Raw genomic sequence first — 25,043 nt, 5'->3', positions numbered from 1 at the left:
CCTCTCAGTAAGAAGCCTGTTGTTCTTCAGAGTGTTGAATTTTACAGGTCAATAACGAGGCTGAGGCATCTTTACGTATAAAACATTTTAATTATATTACAATGAGAGAATGCACAATACCTTCAAGTGTTTGCTAAACATAGCCAGCACCAGGTACTCGTGTACACGCACTCGCACGCACAAAACAAAACAAAAGGAACTTATATAACATCTTCTTAGCGAATGTTACACATTCGCTAAAAGGAACATATTCACAGGTCTCTGGCACAGAACTCTCCCTACTCTGCACAGTATGTCAGCCTGAGCAAACTCCCACCGTCCTCTTCTCCACTGAATCCCAGCCACCTCTCGCTCCTCGAGAGCAGGAGGAAGAGATGAACCGAAATGTTGATGCAGCGCTTCCTGTGGAGCGAGCGTCACTCAATACATAACAAGAAGAAAATACATAAAGGCTGGGGTCCAGGTCCCGGAAGCGCAAAGCTGACCTAAAGTCTACAAGTAGTTAAAGCTATTCTGCTGGAATTACATAAACTCTTTACTAATCATTCAGCACGGAAAAAGTGACTATTCATTTGGCAGGAATAAAATTTCTTAAAAAGCACCATTGCTCAACGGGCTCTGGGATGCGAGGGCGTCGAACCTTGCTGCCTTTCTGACTTGCCGGAGCTTCTCTGCACAGACTCTGACGATCTCTGCTTCACCCCGATTTCATCCCACAACCCAGCCACCCTGTTTCCCTCTGTCTCTGCATTCTGACTTCCCCAAACATCATGCTGTGCTTTGGTGCTCTTTTGAGAAAAAAGGGAAGAAAAAAAAAAAACACACTGAAGTAAATCTCTGTGCAACAGCAAAAGAAAGAAAACATCAAACCTGGTCTGCCCCTATCTCTGAAGTCTGTAAAACTGAACCCGTCTCTGTGTTGAAGTTCTGCTTTGATCTTTCTTTTGTTCAGAGTTCAATGAGGATTCCTGTCAACTCTTTTGACACAAGCCTTAACTTTTGTTTTGAGAAAAGAAGCAGTAACATCTTCTGTTAGGGTTAAAAATAAGAGCAACTGTGACTGATCATACAGTCCTCATTAATTGGTACAATCTCCGCTTTCTCTGTTTCTTCTAAGGAAACGTTTTCAAAGGCACATTTATTTATATCTAAAGAATTTCCATTAACGCCACCTGTCCAGCATTCAAACTAAATGTTTAACCACCATGACACACTCATGTTGAGTGGGTGCTAAGTACATTTTGTCAATGATGCCACTGAAAAATGAATAATCTCATATTTGGCCCTCAGCTCATCCCATTCATCTTTCTCACTGGGAGGTTCTGTGCAAGAGAATAATCATATGCCATTAATATGGTTTACTCAGTTGTTCATTTGACCAACAAATAGAAGGACATTTATGCTACAAACAGTCATGTAAAAATTCTTGGACATGAATGTAAACTCTTGATGACGAAGAGAAAAACGACCTTTCCCAAAAGAAAAGGGTTTCGTTTTTTTCCTTCTCTCGTTAATTTTTTGCCCTGCTGCAGTGAGTGGAGAGAGTGCAGATAGGATGTAAAATTCATCAAAACAAAATAAAGAGTTGGTCACCGAAACAAATGCACCACAGAGTCAAAAGCAAAACCACCTGCTTGTCTTAATAACCCCTGCCCGCCCCCCACCCCCCCTCCCTCAGAAAGCACAAGATGGTAATATTGCTGTGTCTCAAGAGGTCCCCTGATCAATGGGTAACACTATTCTGGGGATGGACCACTGGGAGCGTTGAGGATAACACCTTAAGCTGCCATCGATTGGATTATTCTTTTTATCGCTCATCTCCCAGGGACTCCCACTGAACAAACACACAGTAATCAACATACAATAATAGTAAAATAACGAAAAGAAAAAAAAAATAGACACACAGGCCTCAAGCCCAAAAGTTTTGAACCCTGTTGATGACCATTCGGGGGCGACTGGAAGCTGCCATGGGAGATTACCAGTGTGTGGTTGTTGTTTTTTTTTCAGTGACAGTGGCGACACTGGCAGATGATTGGGCGTCAAGAGGTGTGTGGGGGTAGTGCCTGGACAGGATGTCATACAACAGCGGCTACTCAGTAGAGACTGGAGGGGCTTTTTATTTATGTCTTTATTCGTAATGCGGCCTTCTCTTCACTTGCCCCATGCTCATGGAAGTGTTTTGGCATTTCAGCCCCGCCAGAGGAGGAGGAAGAAGAGGGAGGACGAGATAAAGAGGAGGGGAGTGTGACCTGAGCAGGGACTGCAGGTTGGGGAGGTGGGGGGGGGGGCTGGGGGTGGGCTGGGAATGAGGGAGGCTCACCAAGGCACAGAACGACAGCAGGAGAGTCAACCAAGGGAGGGGGGCCAGTGTATCAGCTCCCCTGCCCCCACTCTCCCTTCAACAAGCCTAGCCCCCTGTCTGTCTATCTCTCTCTCTTTCACACACACACACACATCACACACACACACACATTCACACAAACATATATATATATATATTTATAGATAGATATACTCAACTCTTTTTTGTCTTTTCATTACAAGAGCACATTTAGGAAAATATAATACAAAATTTAATACAAGAAATATAGACTACACTGGCTAGATTCACTTTTAGTGACAAGTAGCTTCTTTCGTATGCAAGTTTTTTTTGTTTGTTTTCTTTTGAGTCTGGTAGTTTTTAGTTTTTTTGGTCAGACCTGCCACGGGGGATCGGCCCTTTTTGTTTTTGAAGCGTCGGGACGCCGAGCCCTGAAGAGACGGCCAGAGACTGAGGACACTTAGACTTGTCAGAGAGCAACAGGACTCGTCTGTGACTAGTGACGATTGTGCATAAGGTTAAAGACAAGTCGGAGAGGAATCTTATCTACATCGGTCTCCAGCAGCGCCAAGAAGCTCCAAAAATACGTAAGGTTTAGCAGAGAGAGAGAGAATCAGAATTAGTTATTGTTATAGAAATTAAAAGTTCACAACTGGATATTGTTAAGTTTCTACGTTCTACTCATTAGAGCTGGTCCTTTTTCTAGTTTTACTTTTTTTCCCACATTTACAGCTTTGACTTGTTAATCAGAGCGAGAAAAAAACACACACAAGCACACACACACACACACACACACACACACACACACACACACACACACTGCTTGAAAAAGTAACAGAGCTGTAGAAATATGCCAATGCTGGGTAGATGGAATTGTGGGCTGGGAGAGAAGGATCCATTGGTGAAAAAGAAAAAGATAAGCTGCCCCTCTTTTTCTGCAGGTCCTCTCTCTGCAATTCACCCACTCACCATCTACAGGTGAAGGAAAAACTCTGATGTAAAACCTCATGTTCCACCAGAGTCATTTCTCAGTGGAAGCACCCGCCTCTTGTATTTATTGCTACATCAATTCGCTACTGAGACAAAGATTCAGTCCAATCTTTAAAGAGTAGAGTTTTAGTTTCGAGGCGACTCCTTGTTTTTTTGACATAGTAGTCCATCCACACTATAGGGTGGTATAGTGTAGTGGTCAGTAGTGTGGAGGAGTGGTTAGGCGACCCAACCAGAGGGAGACATGGAGGTTTTGGACAGTAACTGTACATCTATTTACATCCTTTCTTCTCTGCTACAGCTCTGAAACCTTTTCAGTTTGTCTTTGGCCAAAAATCGGCCATGTTTGGTTATGAGGATGTTAATCGTGTACAAAAGTAGCTGTTGGAAAAAGTCCTATTTTTGGTGACGCTGTTGCAGAAGCACTGCAACAGCATTGACAGCACACAGAGGAATAATTCCACAGTTTGGGAAACACACTTATTTGCTTTCTTGGTAAGAATTAGATGCAGTTCCCAAGCCTGTGTGGTGAATAGGAATCTACACAGTTTATCTTAGCTTAGCAAAGACTAGAAACATCTAACCTGGCTGTGTCCACAGCTAAAGAAACCCACCTTCATGCACCTCTAATGCTTTTAAAGTTTTAACGTCTGTGCAAGCTAAATATAAAAATGTTAGTTTCAGTTTTTCTGCAGTGTCATGTGTCTGACTACTTCTAAGTCCGGATCATGTGCCTGACTGTTTTATGACCAGGACTTTCCACATGACCCACAGCAACTTCTCAGATTTTACACTGGAGTTCTTATCAGTATAAAACAAACAACATATGATTTGCTAATGAGTTTTACAGGTGCTGGTCACAGGTATTTAGCTTTTTACAGGTTTATCTGTGTTCACTCGTGTCCAGTCTATATGCTAAGCTACGCTAACTGAGTCTGATTCTCACTAAAAAAATAAATAAGCAAGTTTCTCAAAACGTCCAACTGTTTTTTTAAGCTTTGACAAATTTTTCAGCTGTCGAATGTTTCAATAAACAAGCAGGAAATCTGCAAAAGCGACTCCTGTAAATCTAATTGTGTAAAAGGAAGATACTTTGTAATTAAAATAGCTTTGGAGGTCCCAATGTTGCATATATTGCAGAACAAACAGAAGTGCTTTGGCAGTAACATCACAAACTTAGTGCAAAGCCTTGTCTGTGTATGATTGCCAAGGGAAGATGATGTGAAACTTAGATTTTGTTTCTGACGTCTCTTAGCTTTTTTACACAGACAAACACACAAAACAAAAATCCTGATCAACAAGTCAAAGCTGACAAACGCACCACACAAGACCCCGATAAAAACCACAAACTCTGCTCTGCTCTGTCTGAGCCTGTTGCAACACTAGGTAGGGGTTGTGAGGGCAGTGGGAGGACAGGGCGTGTGAGGAGGGTCAGGCAGGATACAGTAGGGTGAGGTAGGGTCAGTGGTCAGGGTGGGGGTCAGGAAGGATTGAGTGGCTTTTTAGCCCCATGTGCTTCCTGGAAACCCAGGGCCAGGAAAGGAGGAACTGGTTCAGGGTGTGCCGCCGTTGTGGACTGGTCTGACGTAGGTAGTGGGCGGCGATGGCAAATGGTCGGGGGAAGGCGAGGTGAGAGGAGGGACGCACAGGTGAGGAAGCTGGCTGGGAGTTGGATGGTCACGCTGTGTCTAACAGTGGTGCGGCTGCAGTCTGTGGGAATGTGTGGCTGTGTAGCTGGTGTCGCTGGAGCTGCTCTGGAGGCTGTAGTGGTCCTCTTCCTCGACGTCGCTAATACTATCCAAACTGTCCGCCTCGCCGGGGGTGAACTCCATGCCCTCGATGTCCACCTCTGCAAAAAGAAAAGAAAACACACAGGGTTATTTTCAGCACTGTTTGAAAACAGAGCAAGAGGGAGAAAACTGTTTATTTCCACCCAACCGAGGGCATATTTATTAGGGAGCCTGTGGACTAAACCTGGATTTCGGCGGGCCATTAACCCTGGAGAAACAGGCAGATCTTTGTGCTCCCACAGCTAAATCCCCATCCACTGATAAACAACTGCATCCAGGATTAGTAAATATACAGTACAACAGGCTGAATACAAAATTTAATGGGTGACTGTATTTAAGTTCATTTCTGCAGATGAAACTTGACAAGGCTGTTTAGGTATTAACCTTTAACCTGGGGCTGTCACCTGAAACAAGGCCGGGGGCTACTAATCATGTGGCTCAAGGTTTATCGGTGAACAGGGGGAGGAATGCAAACAGCCAAACAGCCAAACAGCCAAACAGCTGTGACTAGGTCCATGTGGATGAACGCACTGATAGTGTCGTGTTGAGAGGTTATTTGTGAATAGATTGTGAACTAACAACGTACATGACAAGACCAGTCACCAGAGGTGATCTACATTTTGTTTACATTAATAGTCATAGTTAAATAAAGCTCTGACCACAACAAAGCACAGATCTGTCTGTATGGCACAGTAGAGCTGACGTAACAGGACATAACAATGTGGGATACACGTCTTTATGCGCTCCAGAAAATTATGTATGGATTGTGCTTCTGATCGGAACAAATACGGTTCTCTGATGGGTTGATCCATGATTTGCTACCACTGGTTTACTGTTTGAAGCCAGCTCACCTTGCTCGGAGTCGGTGGAGATGGTGGAGCCCATGCTGTCAGTGCGGATGCGCTCCACAGATCCTGACACGGAGAGCTGCTCCAGGCGGCGTTTGAGGTAGCGGTGCTCTCTCTGCAGCTGCTCCTTCACATTCAGAGCCTTCTTGTCCTGCTCCTCCAGCTTCTGCTCGGACACAAACAACACAAGAGTCAGACATAATGTTCACTGGACACCAACACGTCCATCTCTAGTAAAGTGTACACCTGTATACTGTACGAATATTATTTACCCATTACTACATCCGCCAAGGAGGTTATGGTTTCTCCCCTGTCCATTTGTTTGTTTGTCAGCAGGATGACACAAAAACTACTGAACGGAATTCCACAAAACTTGGTGGGAGGACATTGGCCAAGAAAGATAACATTACGATCCAGACAAAGGGACAAACTTTCTTTAACATTGTGAGATGGGCTGTTTTATTTAAATTTTTTCATTGATTTCTCAGAGTAAATTTCTTATATCCTTTTGGAACAAATCAGGCATATTTAGGGGAATGACATCCATGATTGTGTGCAATCTACTGCAGATCCACATAAAAATCCAGATCTAGTGATTTTAAATTTGGTTTCTTGAGGAGTTGAAATTGAACAATTGAAATTATGCACAAGTTCCCCTATAAAGTAAGTTTGGGAATTTTCTTTCGGGTCAGATCATTCACTCTCACGTGATGCCTTTTGTAGATCTTGCAGGAGAAATCCAAAACTTACGGTGACTTAAACAAATGTGGTTCAGCAATAGAATCCCACACACATAGATTAATATTTCCAGCATGTGACAATCATATCAATTAAGATAAGTGGAGGCGTAGCAGACATAATATTCTTGTCTCATAAAGAAAAGTTTAAAAAAAAGTTAAAACCTAAGTAGAACCTAACAAAAAAATCTTAACAAAATAAACCTCACCTTATCATGCAGATGCTGTTACTAATGCTTGTTTTCTATCATTTCCTACCAATCAGACCTCAGCCAAAGTCACAAGAGTCTATTCAACAACTGTAAAATTTCCACACGAGGAAGTGGCAAAGTGACTGCGTGAGGTTAGAAAGCAAAAATTAAATGTCAGATCTGGTAATGGTCTGACTCAGTGTGGGATCAGATCTTGCTCCCTGTTAGCATATGAAAGTTTTCGGTGGTGAATCAAAGCGGAGCCGAACACACGTGGCCCCTTGTGATACGAGAAGACACAACACGGTGACGAGAATTAGTGCAGAGAGGACGTGCATGATAAACAGGAAATGAAGGGTTAAACCTTGCGACGTCTGGATTTTCCACCGACCACACTGTTGCTGCTGGTAAACAGTAAGATCAGTGTAGCATGTCCTAAACTGTTTTTACATTTGCTTCTCATCTGCTACATGACAGGTATTTTTAATACCACTTGTGTTTGTGAGCTGAAACATGAACCGTGGAAGAGGAGTCAGGCTTAAACAAACCAAACATCCAATTATCTCTGACATATCAAAAGATCAGCCACCAAATGTACTATGTTATTCCACTTTGTTAACTCATTTGTTAGGTATGGGAGTTTTTTCTTTTTCTTTCAGGCTTGGGAGCTTTTTTTTTCAGGCATCCCCTGCACACCTCTGATTGAAAGATTAGCAAACAATACCCCACTTAAAGCAGGCGAAGGAGAAAACCAGAGAGCGTGAGTTGGGTGCACGAGAAACTCAAGGAGAACTGAATCTATTTTTAGTCTACACTAGAACAGCAAACAACATTTTTTTTTTCACAAGAATTTTGAGTCATCTTTCAATTACTGTTTGTGAGAAATTGATTATTTGACCTTAAATTGTCAGAAATAGTAAAAACTCTTTCACATTTAAGTGACGGAGCTCACTTGGTGTGGTGTCTTTAAATTGCTTTTTATTGCCAGAAAAGGTTTTGCTTGATCAATCACAAACGATTAATTGACTTATCATAACTGTTGTTCTTGTCAAAATAAATTATGGCTCTGAACAGGCCACCTTATCAAACATGGCTGTGATCTTAAGTGTTGTTTTTTCCCCCAGAGCTGTTCTTTTAGTACCTTGATGTGCATCCTGGCCCTTTTCAGCAAGCTCAGTGTGGTGTGTCTCGTGCTGTCTGGACCCAAAGGCACCAGCTTCTTCAACTGCTCCAAGTACAGCCGTAGTTTGGCACGTCTGCAAACACACAAGCACGAGGTGAGTCAGCACAAAATCAACCAGCAGAAAAAGGTCGGAGAGAAGGTACCAACACAAACACACTGACAAGAGCATAACCACACATCCCTGAAGTGCACAAACAAATGCTGCTGCTCATACAGTCTGGAAACAACCATACTAATATGTCTTCTATTTAAAATGGTGTATTCATTTCAAAATTATCTCCGTGATTCAGCTCCATATCAGTAATAGTGGCACATCTTAAAATGCATATCCTGACAATAAGTGTTTGCAACATTTTGTCTGCTGCTGTTTGTCCGGTTGTGACTGATACTACGATGCAAAATAAAATGGGGCCAACAGGGTTTGCAAACACTTGAAATCTCCGGAGTAGTGTGTTGCGGCAGGCCTAAACGCAGCAACAGGGATGTATTGTAAAATTAAAACAAGGTAGTGTGGATTAGGGAGCAGCTCAGAATTTTTTGGTCAGAACCCAGTCCAAGTCATGTAGGGTCCCGATGCCTTGCTACGGATCCCAACGGGCACGGGTCAGGTATCCACAGTCTAATGTGGATGTAACCTCTGACTTCTAGGTCTGAAAAACATACTAAGCAGTGAGAACCCTCCTTGCCCCAAAAGCTTCGAGTGAGTCTTTAACCTCAACCACAGACTGTAAAATAAAGATAGATGACATGACTGCTCACCAAAAGTGAAGCCAAAAACTTCTTGCTCGTCACCTGGTGGCTTATCATAGTATAGGCCATAAACCCTACCTCCACCATGTTAGTGGATGGGCCATGGACCAAACTACAAAATAAAAGTACACATGAAGTAAAAAAGATGGTTTCTGTCATTTTAGGTAGTTCTTATCACACTGATGTATGTCCAAGTGTAAATTTGGTTTTAATTAGTTATTTCATGCAATAAGAACAGTGTGAAATGTCATGATTGACAGATGAGACTAACTCCTGTTTGGTTGAGTGCCTGTATCGGCAGCATTCAGATATTTTAGTTTGATTTCTGGGTAGTGAGAGGAAGTGGAGCTCTTTGTATACAGTCTATGAACCCCACAGTCACCAGGTGCAAAAAACCATCACCGACCAAAATGACGGCCTTGAGAAGTTCCTCATCTGTCCTGAACGGCTGAACTGATGACAAATCGTGACCTCAGAAAACACTGCTTCCTTGCCAAAGCCCCGCAGGCCAACGACCCTGAACTGCCAAGTAAACACTCACTGGATGCAGCATTTAGATGTTTAATGCAGTGATAGTGGCAACAAAACAAAGCCAATCTCTGCGTGGTCATGCAGTGACTTTGTATGGATATTGTAAAGGGCTGCTTTTATTCACAACATTTTTTTATCAGCAGATTACCTCCCGTCTCTGTCCTTGGGCCATTCAACTTTGTTCTAGTCCATGAACCGTTCCTTTGTTCTGAGCTAGCCTTCCCCTTTTCTCCGGTTCCTTTGGCTAACTCCGGCTGAACGGTAAACATACTCCGACAATGCAAGGTCTCCGTTGGCCATCGCTGCAACGACAATCAACCTAATAAGAGAAACGAAGCTCTCTGGAGACTGGCTGCGGAGCCGAGCACACAGGAGACCACAGCGAGTGCACAAGGACGCGATCTTTACACATGCACAGTTTTTTCCCTGTTTTATTTTCTTTTTAGGAAGGGCGTCACCTGTGTTTTTCACATAAAGTAAGAAACTCTGACTAGCACTGACTGTTTCATTTAGAGTTCAGCTGAGGACGGCCTGTGGGCAACAAGACAGTGTCAGGGACTAAACATAATAATCCAAGGTCCTAAATGAAAAAAGCATCTTTCATTTGATTGTAGCTGTAAAAACACACCAGATATTTAAAGCTAATTTGATTTTGATTGAAAATATCCACAAAACCATGTCTACCTCTCTACAGGTGCATACAGGCATTTCCAAAAAAGGGCGTGTGAAAGTGCACTCGTTCTTTTATTTCCTCCTCTCCCAGGGGGCAGCCTCCAGCTTTCCCCCCATCCGCTGAACCCCCTCCACCCCTCTACTCCACCCTGCCAACATCAACACACCCTCATCCCACTGGAAAACAAGTGTCTTCTGAGGACAGGGGTGGGGGCCCACCTCCAACCTGCCCCAGCCGAGCCACATGAAGCACTTGGAGTCCGGCCAGGGGGAAGCAGGCAGGAAGGAGCTGGGGGTCTGCAGCACAGGGGGGAGAGGGGTGGTTTTTGGAAGGGAGTGGGGTCTGAGCGAGTGGATGACTTTCTCTTGGGTTGAAAAAAGGGCTCTTTGAGTGCAGTGTGCTCAGCTGCACCAGGCAGCACTCCATACACATGATCCAAGGGGTAACTCGAGCCAATGGGCAACCATCTTGTACCCTCCCTCCCTGCTCTCCCCCCTCTCCCTCTCTTGTAATGAAAAACAAAAACAAGGCGTTCCCCAAATATTCTGCCTGGCAACCCACCTTTTCCCCCAACAAAACTTCACAGGCCTCATCACAGGCCCCACCTGTATGCTCGCCGCATATTTTACCTGGCATGCAGCGGGCCGAAATGTGCACAGATGCACCTTCACTGCTGCTTTTAACCACATAAAAATAAAAATGAATGTCTCCACTGTTAAGTCGTCAACCTTTCAGATATACTGCCTCTTTTCACTCGACCTAAATGAAAAGCATACAACTTGTCACTCAACAATCGAATATGCTGACCTGGAAGAAAACCATACCGGCTATTTCAGGAGATGTGCACAAAACAATGTTATATATATTCAAAATAATATACGATGAAAACAAATAAATATACTGTAATGAATAAAGAAGTTGCTTTTAGCGGTTAAAGAAAGTTGTTATAAAGTGATAAGATGTGGTGGTGAGTTTTAGAGGTGCTGGTAAAAAGATGTTTTAACCTTCAGACATAGCCAGGCTAGCTGTTTCCCAATCAGCTGCTGGTTGTTGCTTCATATTTATTATATTGTCTTCAGGCAAATACATGCATGTCCCAAAAATTACTCCTTTAAAAGACTACTATGGTTGTGATTGGCCTCTAGCATGTGTAGTAAATGTCCGCCTGTGACCTGCTTAAGAAAAGCTTCATGTCTCTGACGCATATCTATAAAACACGACCTGGTTAAACCTGACAGTGTGTCCCTGACAGCACCCCCAGCAGCACGTGTTACCCTGCCGCGAGACACACTCACTGTTTTTCTTCAAGAGTGCACAGCTGATTTGGAGTTAGGACCCTCCCTCACTCACATTTGTTATTCCTAAGCCAAGCCCTGGTCACGCAATGTTTATCAAATTGCCTCAAACAGCCATGCAAAGTGCAGCGCCAGACAAATGGGAACGTTGATGGAGAGCATACAGTTCGCATGGCTCACATGACATCTTCCAATTTGTCTGGGTTGAAAATAGGAGCATCTTTGATATTCCAGTCATGAACAGTGTCACAGTGTGAGACTATTATGGCAGATTTCTAGTTTGTAAGTCAGCAAGTGCAAAAGCAACTGCATGCAACATTTACTAAAAGCACACAGTATTATGCTCTAACATCAGCCTTTGACCACTAAAATCTGCAAAAGTATTGGACTGTAATTCCTCTGAATTTGAGGATCTAATAGTAAATCTGCAATCTGATTTTCTCTGGAGTCCTGTCTGCAGAGAAATGACCACCTGACTGTTCTCACGTGCAAAGTACCACGGGATGATTTGTGTCTGATCTCTGGCCTTTCCTTCCCCCTCCTCTTCCCTCTTCCATCGGCAGAGACAGAGGAGAAAATAGAAAAGGAAGTTTTGCTCAGAAAGCTGCACACTGCTGAAACTGGAGCAAGCTTTTTAAACTGCTGACTTAGCTCCAAGGTTACTGGGTACAGACCGGGCCTTTCTCACAGACCTGGTCACACTTTGGGACTCTGAAGGAGAGGAAGCATGACATGTGTTGTTTTCAAAAGCGAGAAGTGTAGCTGCAGCACCTTGTGTATGCAGATAACCAGTTTTAACAGAGTCAACACACACCTAATGGTTTACACACAGCATTATGGCGACATTAGTCCCACTGCCTTCCAGTGGGCTGGGATTGCGAATCTATCGGCACACATTTTTGAAAAAACGTGTGCAGGGCCTGAGAAGTCTAGCTAGTACAAACAACAGCCCTTCACTCACTGCACTGTCTAATGAGCTTGCTGCAGCCCAGCGCATTCCTCAACCCATACGCACAGCACTGAGTGGCTTGTCTGGCACCGAGCCAAACCCGCTCCAGCAAGGTCAAAGGTCATCAGGAGTCACCACTGCCGGAGCTGACTCGGTCTGTGGTGTTGTTTTGACTTGACATCAGCATGGAAGATAGGCTGCCAGGTCGACTCGGCTTTAAGACGACACAGTGAAGAGTTAATCTCAAAATGCGGAGGTTTTGGCTGCAAATTAAAAATGTTATATGTATTTTAAGGGTTAAAATCAATATTCAAACTCATTACAATTTTACAGTTTTGGCCATATTTCCTATCAGGTATAATGACTCATCAGGTTTATTGCTGAGATCAGGAGATGCAGCAACATCACTAAAGATAAGGTTTACCCACTTTCGTTATCAACAGTTTTGCACAAATCCACTATCAGGGATTATTATACAGTTATACATTAACAGTTTGGATGCGCTCACTTTAAGTGTTAGTTTCAAATAAATTGGTTTAGTTTGGGTATTAATATAATCATTTGCCTTCCAAATTAGTTTGGTTATCTTTTGACTTAACTTGTATGTTGATGATGTTCTATTGTTTCTAGAATTGATTTGGTTATAACTCTATTACAATTACTGACATGAATCGCAACCAAAAATTGCCCTTAATGTTTCTTTCTATTTCTAAAAAGTGCCAACTGTATTTCTTAATCCTCTCTGGAAGAATCATTTAGTTACAATGACTTTCAAAAAGTTATATATGTTTTTCTTAAATTTAGAAAAGGTCACAAAAAAGACCCCAGAACTTTTCCAAAGCAGAAACTTTCTGCATCTGGCCGCCTGTTTACAGCGCAGCTCTGTTCAGTCAAGTGAAAGTGGGGTCTGCGTCGTGTGAGTGTGGATCACCATGGTGAGGTGGTGGAATTTGGGGTTGCCAGCGGAGTGGCTCCACATCTGGCTGGCAGGCTTCTGGGGAGTAACGAGGCAGATGGAGGGAGGTTTGAGGTGGTGAGGGGCCTCACCCATAGGCCAAACACAACACGCACACACACACACACACACACTAGGCCTTTCAGCGGCCAACTTCATCAGTCTCGCTGTCACCATCCAGCCCTACCCTGAACATGTTTACATTTAACAGAGATCTGATGCGCCGTCTCTGAAAAAACAAGAGGGTAGACAAACAAGAGCATTAAGAGCAAGTCATGTGATACTGGCAGAGGGAGTTGCCACGGTGCCCACGCTGGAGAGACATGTGACACCAGGGACGCACAGGGAAATACAAGAGGCTTTTTTTTATCCTTCTGATATGCAATGTCAGTCATTTGGGACAAACTGTATTTGTTTTCTGTCGTCGAGGAAGCCACGCCCGCCCACAGTGTTGAGTGACAACTGCGAGGTGAGACAGGAGTCTCCCATAAACAGCAGGATCATGGAGTTCGCTCTCATGTGACTGCTCTTACGCGCAAACAGAAACTTGGAACACACCACAACATCAGCAAAGACGGAGGGAGGGACCTAGTTACACTACTCGCACAATTAGTCTAAAGAAATGGGAGCATGCCTAGCTGGTGATTAATCAACAGGAAACTACAGAATTAGGCAGTTTGTTGTGCACTCATAGTAGTAGTAGCATTTCCTTAAAACAAGCTGGAATTTCCACTGGGTGTGTGAGGGAATGCCTGGTAATTAGGCTTTTTTTTTTTCTCGTGTACTGAAACAATCCCCTGAGCGAGCATTGGATCATTACAAAATCCCTTCCTCAGCACAGCCAGCTTACATCGGTGTTACAGGAAAACAGATGTCAAATAGAATTTAAAGAGCAAAGCGCGTGAGAGGGTGAAAAACAAAGGCCTCCCTGGGTGCATCTCTGATACATTTCAACAATGATGGACCTGGACATTTGCTGCCTTGCTGCTGCATGCATTGAAAAGTACATCTGCAAATGTCGGACAGACTAGCAGGGACAAGTTCAGTGAGCTCAATAACCACATCCCCCCTGACTGGTTTTATAATGATCCTTGTAAGAGGATTCCAGCTTCCGTGTTGAGTGTAAAAAGTTTGGCTGTTTACTCCTGAGAGGAGCAGCGTGGTGGAGGATCTGGACCTGCCTTCAAATCTGAGAGGTTGTGAGATGCCAAAGAGAAAAACACTGTCTTCAATTTCCTCAAACTTTACATGAGGGAGAAAACTTTGGTTGAGCTATAGTCACAACCCTCAGACTTATGCAACTTGTGACGAGGGATCTTTTCAACGGTCACAAGCCGAAAAAGGTTGACAGCTGCTGTTTTGGAACTTAATACAACTTAAGAGAATAAAGGAGGGAAGGGAACAGATTGACAAATGACAGAATGCCTGCAGCTCTAATCTTTTCAATATTCAATCCATAGTCAAACAGATATTCACTTGTGATCCAAAACAAGCAAAGCCGAACATGGATGCATCTGCAAAGCATTCTAGTAATATTCTGCTAGTTTTGTGACCCCCATCCACCCACAAACTCTCCCCCCTAAACCCCCTCTTACTTAACTGCACATTCCAGTGTATGTCTGCATACTTCGCTGACCTGAATTTCAAGCTGCCTGCTCGACACTCGGAGCAGCCACGTCCTACGCTGCCTCCCGTCCCTCCCTTCGACAGCATTCAAGAATGTCTTCGCCTCCGCCTGGTTCAGTCGACTCACTTTCCCTCCTGCTCTCCTCCTTTTCACTTCTCTCTTTTTATTGTTTTTATATAAGACACAAAGGCCGTGCAAACACCTCGTTAAAGTGCATCCCACGTTGTTTTTTAGGAGCATCAGCTTCTTTACAGCAGCGAATCAAGTTACTGACACAGAAAGTGAAGAAGCCTGCAGCAGCAACACCTGAGAGGGAAAGGAATGTTCTCACCTCAATGTAGGTCTACGCAAGTCTCATTCGCATACTCAAATAATGTCTTTGTGAGGTTACAAATGCACAAAAAGCCAGTGCACATTACCCTGCAGGCCTCATGCAAACACAATTGTCCACATAGTAGAAGTGCAGTAACCACAGCCAGTCTGACCTGAGAAAGTTGAAGAACCTCTCAGCTCCCGGTGACCTCAGGGTGGAGAAATTTCATGTGACCTCTGCCACTGACCTCCAGCTGTGGCACGTCTCTTATTGTAGAGTCTTTCATTAGTTACAAAGCAGACTGTCCTGAGGCCACAGCCACACTGACTTCAGCAAATGTTGAACAAATATGACTAAAGAAATCAGGAGAGAACAGATATCCCATTTATATGCAGTATCTAGTTGTATTAGTCCATGGCAGTTGTAATAATAAAAAGGATTACTTAATCTGTATTAGATTTCTTCCATCAAATTGATAAAATTAGTGCTATTTAATCTATTTTACTCACTAGATTAGCCTGACAGAGACACTCTTTTTTTTTAAAGATATTTTTTCATTTATCTTTAATTTCCATTAGTCAATCCATGAATCAGTAAATTATTATCTAGCCAAAAATTTATCTGCAAAGCTTTTCAGAATAAATATGTCATTTAAGACATTTTTCAAGTGCAATATTTTGCAATTTTTTCTCTCTTATGTAATAATAACAGTTTCCACTGATGGTCAGACGAAATAAGCTTTTTAAAATGTCAATTTGAGCTGTAGGACATTTTTGATTCACGTTTATTTCTGTTTTGTGACATTTTACCAACCAAATGATTAGGAAGAAATTATATGCAGACCAATCGTTGATCAAAGATAATAATTAGTTGCAGTCTTACATGTATTTACTTTATTTCCATATAAAATTATATTTATTTTATCTATGTGGCACAACCGATGTCCACTTTAAAGTTTGATCAGAATTCACCGATTTAATGTTGAATATACATTTAGCTACAGTTTACAACATGGCCAACATGAGACATGGCACAACTCCTCAGTCATTACTGGTGGTTTACTAGCAGCTAAAGACACACAACTGAGGAATGCAACTGACAGTGTGGCATTTGAGGAAGTTAAAAACAAAAGCAATGTGGGCTCGTGAACGTCACACCAAAGCCAAAACTTAACCGTAAAAATGAAACTCCCAGCACCTTTTTTTAATCTCATACCCTGTAAGAGGCAAACATGACATTTAAGTAAAAAAGATAACATTTAAAAGCAGGATGATGACATAATAAGCTCACAGAGGCTGTGAAGTTTACAATCCACATTATAATGTCCTTCGAAACTCCTCCACTTAAAATAGAGTCATACCTCAAAAGAGTGGAAACGGGCAAAGATGAGTTTTTGCCAGAGGAGCTTTCTCCTCTTAAGTGCCTCAGGTTTCTGCTGACTCAGAAACTTTTAGAGGGCAAAAATGAGGAGTAAGGGGAAAAAAGATAACAGAAAAAACAGATGTGGTCTCTGGAGAAAAAAGGAGACAAAGAGTAGTACGTAAAGACGTGAAGTAACAGGGCCGTGGATGTCTCTCCCTCCCACTGCCATAACTCAAACAGCTCAGTAAGGTACTGCTGCTGCTGCTGCTGCCCGGCCTTTGACACACACACACTCACACGCACATAGATGTACTTCACCCAATGGGAGAGCTCCTCAAAACCAAATAAGTAATTCATCACAGCTGGGAGTAGGAGACACTGAGAGTAAATTTAATTAGAGAGAACATTAGACCGTGACAAACCGAGAGTCTGCTCCTGTGTCCATGAAGCTTGTGTAAATTTAGAGTCAAGTTCAAGAGGTGTTGCACAGTTGCTGCACATTATCCGCGGTGGGATATGCTGTGTTGCTTACGGTAAAAGACCATTTGTTGAAATCAATCTGCAAAAATGAAAATGAGAGCACCTGATCGCCATGCGTGGCCACTGGAGAGTTAAAAATAGATCTGTAAATCCTTTGCTCAATTGAGGTAAGCGCTGCAAACACAACAGTTGCCCTAGCCTCATGCGACTGGGCACCGATTTCCTGTAAACAAACGTTATGTGGGAAACAACAAGGTCTATACTTTCACAATTTCTTGGCATAGCGAGAAAAGGAAACTTGTGGCACGCACGAGTCGTCACAGGCGTGATAAGCGGCGGCTGAAGTCATAAATGGGAAGGAAGCAATGCCAGCGGAGAGCAACCACACAGAAGCATTCGGTTTCATAGAAATGTCAAGCTGATGCTCTGCAGCTCTGTCCTGTGTCGATGCAATGATGAGAGAGGGAAGAAAAAGCTGCAGAGTCACCCTTCAGAAGGTCTGTGCAGAGTTGTCACAGCTGAGCTCAGGCTTCAGCAGATAAGCAGGTTTGTCTGAGGACAGAAAACCCTGTGGGACAACGCTGGCTCCCGGCCAGACACCTGACTCAGGCCCTGTTCATACCTGGCAATAACGTGCGTCTCGGTTGATCCAATCCCAAGTGGACAGCTCTAAATACATCACTTCACACTTGGGTTATGACTGTGTTCCCATACGCGACTGCAACGACTCAAGTGACCACATGTGATCACATCTCTCTACATACAAATGTACACACATGTACATCAAGACCAAGTGTGTTGTTGTAAACGTGCTCCTCCAGTATGAATGTCTGCCAGAAATTAAAAGAAGAAATTAAAACAACACTGACTTTTATTCTTCATCATGTTCCAGCTAAACCAGTTTGCCCGAGATGTCTAATGTTCGAAGATGTTTGGGTTCAACAAACATCGTAGACAAAACCAGAATAAAGCAATTTGATATTGCGAATGAGTGGTTACTTTCTCTAATGCGGAGGATGTTACTTGAGTGGACGGTTTCAGGACACACTAGCATAGTTCGGATCTCAGTGTGTCCTCAATGAGTGTCTGGTGCGCTCACACCTGTACGTACAGCCGTCCACTCAAGAGATTTGTTAAGGACTCAAGTCTCCGTACTTGTTCAACCAGGTGAGCTATTGGGCGCTCCCCTCACAAGATTCTTTATCGGGAACAGCCCTAACAACTATTAGACTATTCTCAACAAATGACGTGCATCAGTCACCCTGTCAGCCCTGTGACTATATAGTAGAAGGATGTGTCTGTATGAAACCAAACACACAAACACATGACCAAACAAAGACAGTGAGTCAGCACCTCCCTGGAGTGGTTGTCTGAGGGTGTGAGGGATGTCGAACTCAAGGAAACAGGGCTGAACAGGGCTTTGAGAGAATTTTCCAAACCAGTCACACGGCCATTAAACTGGTTGGACTGGACAGCAGGACTTTTGGTTTTGATATGAATCAGCAGCAGACAGACAGACAGTCTGCGATCAACCGGGGAGACGGAAAAATGTTGGTATCATTTCAATCAATATAGCATAACAGTGGGCCTGGAAATAATTTATTTTATGTTGGTTTTTGTCAGAAATTAAACGTTTGGTCAACAAAATTGTGGTCACGGAAGTTATAGCAGAGCCGAACAAAGCCACAGGTAAAGTGGATATGATGCAATTAAAATGCGACCAAAATGAGATGTCCCCTTAACTTGAATAAAATTGTGGCTATAATGTAAATCCACCAGTCAACAAAATATGTATCATAGGTCTAGTCGATTTTGGACATTTTATTGAAGAATTGTTACATCCGTAAAAACTATACTGTAGGTAAATATACGCTACATACACATGCCTCATAGATGATCATGCTCAACCTTTAACACCTGCATGTTGGAGTAATGACAATGTACTTTGAAGACACAAGTCCAGACAGGGTTTGAATCAGGATGCATTATGTTGTAAACGATCACAATGATACCTTGTCATTGCAGGGCCTCTTATTACAAATTAGTAGGTTGAAATGTATCCTTAAAAACGGTCACGGGTGGAAAAACAAACAGGGGAAATAAGGACAAGACGAAAATACAGAATAATCCTTCACTTGTGTTTAAGGATCATTTCATTTCATTGCTAAAATCTTAGAGAATAAGTGAGACAAGTCACATGTTTTAACATTACAGGGATGATACTGCACTGAATGTCTAAAAAAAAATCGTCTTTTTTTTAAACATGGGGCCATAGTGATGACAAGGGAAGTGAGTAAACTGATTATGGAAGACTTTGATGGAACTGTCAGTTTGACTGGAAACTCACTTTATTGCTAAGCCACCACACCCCGTCATTGGACATGAGGTAACCGGTGTGTCTCAACACCTACAGTGAAATCGGCCCCGGCCTCCTCCTCCGTGTCTCAGGTCAGGGAGGAATGTGTCTGCACTTGTCTCTTCTCTCTCTCTCCGTCTACACACATCCATTACTCACTCGCAGACACGTGACTGGCAAAACCCAATCCCTCAATGTGTGTGATAGTGTGTCACACACACGCAGCCCAACACGCCCATCTCAGCCTCGGCTCACGTGCTGATAGTCACATCAGCTGTTTCCCTAAATCCTTAGGCAGGCAGTTTTTTGACAAGTCAGCTGAGGTAACTGATGCAAAAACAAAACTACCATAAAACATTTTACTGCATCGACCAAACTCTACGGAAGTTAGGTTGTCTTGTATCCAATACGGGTTCGGCCTCCTGACAATGTGAAGTCATCTCCTCTGTTAATGAAGTCAAAACAGATGTCTGTGCCTTTAATGAGCAAGCGTATCACATCACCACGAGCTGAACCCTGTACCCCGAAGGGGGGAAAAGAATATGTTTCTGAGTTGCAGTGAAGTGCATGCTGGGAGTGGCAGAGCAAGATCACAGTGCGTGTGTGTGAGTTGTCTCTGGCCTTCTCAGTTTGGAGAAATGACAAGCGAGGGCCAGAGTAAGTCCCCCGCCTCCGCCTGCAGCATGGGCAGGATTATCACATTACTGACAGGATTCCCCTTCCATACAAGGTAACGAGTTTCATCCGTGAAATGGAGACAGATCTCAATCGACACGGAGGTGCTCTTTGAAATCGGCCTATTATCCGTTTTGAGACACGAGGAATTAATTGATTAAATCTGTGGCTCTTTGAACATGACCTCTGATCCAATCTGGTGCTTCTGACTGAGAGAGACATATCTGGGGGGGTTTCCCCCCACAGCCAGCATCCCTTCACCGAATATGTTAGGAATTCAATTGTGCTGAGTAAAGATATGAGCACAAATCAGATAAAATGGAGAGAGATTGGGTAGGTGAAAGAACTTGAGATGCCACCTTACCTGTGTTTCTCCAGCTCGTTGTGTGACGATCTGAAAGGCCAAACAGACAAAGGACACAGATGAGTGTCAAGAACACGTTTACCAAGAATACTATAAAAACAGTTAGGCTGGGATGTAATAAATAATCCCTATGTGAGAGGTATGGTTAGTAAATGTAAAACAGATCAAAGAAAGACATTTGGAAGAGAGCGCCAAGTACGAGCAAATCTGAGAAGCATTCAGGGAAAATATGTCAAGAGATCAAACAAGGACAAATCAGCTTTTACTTTCCTTTCTGCCTCCAGGAGCCTATAAGGCTTTGGTATGCTGCACAAGAAGAAACGTGGTAATGTGACACTTGCATGTTTACTTGCATAATAATTCTGATTGGGTGAATTAAGGGCACAGACATCCAGGAAATTGGTCACACCTTCAGTAAAATAGACAGCCATGACAACTATGCAAAAACAAAGCTCAATGCTTAAAATCTCTTTCCATGTCCATGTGACATTTTGTCAGTGAGCGAGGACCAGAGGTCAAAAATGGCCTAGAGAGAGAGAGCGAGAGAGAGCGAGAGAGAGCGAGAGAGAGCGAAAGAGAGCGAGAGAGGCATCTGTGACACTGCGCAACACACTCCTCCGTCCCTGCTGGCTCGCCCAGCACCCATACAAACAGCACGCACGCACCACTGTTGTTGCTGCTGCACGCTGACTGAACAGCAGCATGGACATAGGATAAAAACACACCCAGACGTCTGGGAGGCCTAGACGCTACAGAATTCCTCAGTGTGTGGGCTATTCTGAGGAGACTCTCTATTATGATGTGCAGCCGGGGAGCAGGGGCGGGGGGTGGGGGCACTGCAGTCCATCTGAAACAGGCCCTCTGTTCACGAGGCCGTCATGGATACCACCACGGCAATAAAAACAAAAACAGCGACAAACAAAAAGGACCAGACTGACAACAAGCCTTTTCAGATTTCCTGAACTGCTTGCGAGCCCTCGAGCTCGCAAAGCAGTGGTTCACACAGGAGGCCGAGGCATCGGTGACAACCCCCCCGCAAAAAGAGTTACAGTTGACCATGCAACAGGGACAAACTCTTCAAACCAATAACCCACTTTAAAAGACAAACAATGAGCGTTAATCCATCATGGAGGAAGTTAGGTAACTGCGGGGAACGTCCCAGTCAAAGCACAGGGCTAGACCAGGATATCATACTATAACCTCCACAGGAAGAGACTGCACACGGAACTGTAACCAGGTTAACACACACCTTTACATGTTATGTAAAAGAGCGATGTAGCATGCAAAGCGCTATGTGGTCTGATGTCATAAACTTGTCCCCGATGGCCTGTAAATTGGCTTTTTATCACCCCTTACATGGGATGTAAAAGTGCCAGCACTCATACTTGTGTAGAGAGTGTCCTGTGTATTTTTTCCCCCAAAAAAATGTCATAGATTTTAAGGATTTGAAAAATAGTTAGGCAGGCTTTTTCTTTATCATCTGAGCTATTTATATTTTTAATGGCGTACTAAGTGTGACAGAGAGGTGAAGCAGGAAAAGTCTCACCAGGAAAATTCCAGGTCTCGCTCTTTTTTTTTTCGAAGTGTTTTGATTTAACAACAGCCTCACGAGTAAACAAGGAAATTCCACCAGGGTTCTTCTTTCTGTGTGTGCAGAAATAGACTCACAGCTGAATTCCCTGAATAATGCACCACTGCAAAACATGTTATCTGTTTAATTTGAAGTTTTGGTCGTGATATCAAACGCTGTGACAGTTGTTGATGCTACAAAGAAACAACCAGCTTCTGTAAGATTGAGAATATGGTTTCAGTTCATGCATGAAATATGTTTTTAATTCACTAACCCCCCCCAGCATCCTGTTGAGAGTAAAGAGGGAGATGGGGAAGTTTGCCCCCTTTTATTCACAGCCACGAGAAAAAAAAAAAAGGAGGGAAAAGCAGGTCTGTTGCATGAAACCCACTGTTTGTCGCCGTGTGTGTGTAGGTGTCTGTGTAAGCCACCACACCCACCTGCCACATACACACACACACACACCCCTCACCCACACGCACACACTTAACTATGTTAGTCTGTTGGCGATTGTAATGAGAGGAACGTGGAGGGGGTTGCATAAAAATAAACTTTCAATTTTGCAAAACCATTTGCCGTCAAACGGAGTGTAATTACAACAGTGATTGTACATGCTGGATGTGCAATGATGTAACTCTACTGAGGAAACCAGGCTCACTGAATTTCCCTAAACTAATATTACCCAATAGCTTTTTTTCATTATTAATCTGGTGTTGACGTGCCAGAGTTCTGAGGAATAAACCTGCACTGACATAGACATAACCTTGTAATATTTTGCATGGATGCAAAGTGAACCTCCTCACTTGGGAGGAGAGAATCAGACTGAGAATCTGACCATAATAACACAGTGTTTAATATGAATTATGAGCCCTATTAGTGATCTGGAGCTGGACAGACCTTTTCATTATGGAGATGAGAATTAAATATGAACCATTGTGATTTTTTAAATAGACCAAATGCAAACTGAAACTTAACTGTGTTTACTAATGCAAAGTGATTGCATGGAAATTGTGAGCTCTGGCAGAAACGCCTATACTGGAAGAAGAGTTGAGAAGACCCCCACACACACACACACACACACACACACACACACGCACACACACACACACACACACACACACACACACACACACAAACTAGAGAACATTTACCTTCACATCAAACTCTCACACACAAATCAAAGTTTTGCACAAGTGAAAGCATGTGATCCCGACAGCAAACACGAAAGCTTCTGTACATATCGACAGTGTTCCGTATCAGCATGGGGTTTTTTTGTTTTGTTTTTTTGTTTTAGGAGTGTGTGTGTGTGTGTGTGCGTGCGTGCGTGTGTGAAGCAGAGAGTGGGAGCAGCAGAGTTGACAGTGTACGCGTGGCAGTGTTTATTGGAGAGACCAAAACAGAGGAGAGAGAGCCCAACCCAGGCATGAAAACAGTGTGTGTGTGTGTGTGTGTGTGTGTGTGTGTGTGTGTGTGTGTGTATGGACTCACAAACAAACACACAGGGGGGGGCTGGGTTAGGGTGAGGAAAGATAATAATAAACAAAAAAAAAAGAGTCAGACATATTTACCTATTGTTCTGATTTTTTCTGGAAATTGGCGAGGTTTTCGTTTTCTTTCGGGAAAAGTCGCTGCTGAACGGTAAGACAGACGCATAGCCGTGTTCTGCCTCTGTTGACAGGACACAGGAATTGAATTTAGTTCCTTCATCGTGGAGAAAAAAAGTGAGCTGCCAATGGGCCATTTTTAGGGGGGTGGGGGGGTGGAATGGTATAACATGACACAGCTCGAGAGGCACACTGTGGCAAATGCAAGATATCAGCGCACACAACACATAGCATTCTGTAGCTAACGCTCAATACAGGTCATTATGATGCTGTTGTCAATGTCACGCTTGTTCACTGATCGCTCCCCGGGCTATAACCTCGTCTTTACACATGTCCACAAACACATGACACCCTCTGAATTGTGAATAACACTCCCAGTCCCCCCCCCCCCACCCCACACCCCCCACTGGCTCCACTTCGCACCCATCGCCTGCTCCTCCACATCCCACCGTCCATAAGAAGTGACATCATACCTGCACTGTGGCAGGGCACGTTTAAAAAACTTTACCCACGGCAGCCTGCGCTAAGCTAGCTGCCACCTCGGCGTGTGCTGCCTCCGCTAGAGGAACCGGGAGCGGGGCTGTCAAGTTGTCAGTCGAGCTGGATTTACCTCTGTCTCTCCTCTCCAAGTATTCTGCCGCCTCCAGCAGAATTAACAGAGAGTTAAGTTCCATCTTCTTCCTTCTTCTTTGTTATTAATAAAGAAATAAAGAAAAAAAAAATGATGTATTTACATGAATGTACGAATCATAAAGGAGCCGCAGCCGAAATGATAGGAGAAAAAAAAACAGTTGGAGAGATGTGAGCTCGCTGCTGTTTTCACTTCTGAGTCTTGGTGACTCCAAACTACACTATCAACAGCAGGCTGACTACAACTCAGCCCGCTGACGGACACACACGCCGCCCAATGGGAGCAGCCTGCGGGACGGCACTCCGGATGTGCTGCAGCCAATGGGCGGGTTGGGCACGATTTGATTGGTGCGACGGGACAGAAAAAGTCAACAGGGACATACCCTAGCAACAGCCCGGGCCACCCGCCCCCCTCCGCGGCCGATTGGTGTGACGCAGAGGCGAGCGGGCTCTGATTGGCCGGGGGGGATTGTGGGCGTGCGTCGCGGCTGAACTTGGGGCGTCGCTGTGGTCGATGTGAAAACTTCTCTAAAGTGCGAGTTCTGGATTTGAACCGTGAAATAAACGCGTAACGTCCATAAAGACTCTGTTATACACGTCAGCTATAATCTACTCAAAGTGTTTTTCATTTGCTGCTCAAGTCAACATCATGCACACACTTTATTGGGTGATGAGCTGCAATATGTTTGTGTTATTTGCACGGTCGAAAAAGATGCTAAAATGCATAATATATGAAATTTCCCATTGCTATTATGATATGAGCATTTATAGAACAATGTCAGGAGCATGAATGCCCTGTTAAAACTAACCACAGCCCGAGAGAGAACAGAATCATCATTTTGCAGCTCAC

General features: G+C 43.7%; 1 protein-coding gene across 1 annotated transcript; it reads right to left on the bottom strand.

Moving 5' to 3' along the window:
- Window positions 1-70: 70 nt before the first annotated feature.
- On the bottom strand, window positions 71-24,409 carry mxd4 (MAX dimerization protein 4). The gene is made up of 6 exons (XM_035167457.2): window positions 24,174-24,409; window positions 23,528-23,627; window positions 20,390-20,419; window positions 8,018-8,132; window positions 5,952-6,114; window positions 71-5,159 (listed from the first exon to the last, which is right to left on the bottom strand). The coding sequence occupies exons 1-6, from the start codon at window positions 24,235-24,237 to the stop codon at window positions 4,999-5,001; spliced, it is 633 nt and encodes a 210-aa protein (XP_035023348.1). The 5' UTR covers window positions 24,238-24,409; the 3' UTR covers window positions 71-4,998.
- Window positions 24,410-25,043: the final 634 nt, after the last annotated feature.

Source organism: Hippoglossus stenolepis, chromosome 2, assembly GCF_022539355.2.
Source record: "Hippoglossus stenolepis isolate QCI-W04-F060 chromosome 2, HSTE1.2, whole genome shotgun sequence".
Classification (NCBI taxonomy): Eukaryota; Metazoa; Chordata; class Actinopteri; order Pleuronectiformes; family Pleuronectidae; genus Hippoglossus; species Hippoglossus stenolepis.
This window is presented reverse-complemented; position numbering and strand designations above follow the sequence as displayed.

Coding starts and splice junctions, on each gene's coding strand:
- mxd4 (XM_035167457.2), bottom strand. CDS start 24,237: ATGGAACTTAACTCTCTGTTAATTCTGCTGGAGGCGGCAGAATACTTG. Junction 8,133..20,389: donor AACGAGCTGGAGAAACACAG/GTAAGGTGGCAT, acceptor GTGTGTTTGCAG/ACGTGCCAAACTACGGCTGT. Junction 6,115..8,017: donor GGGCCAGGATGCACATCAAG/GTACTAAAAGAA, acceptor GTGTCCGAGCAG/AAGCTGGAGGAGCAGGACAA.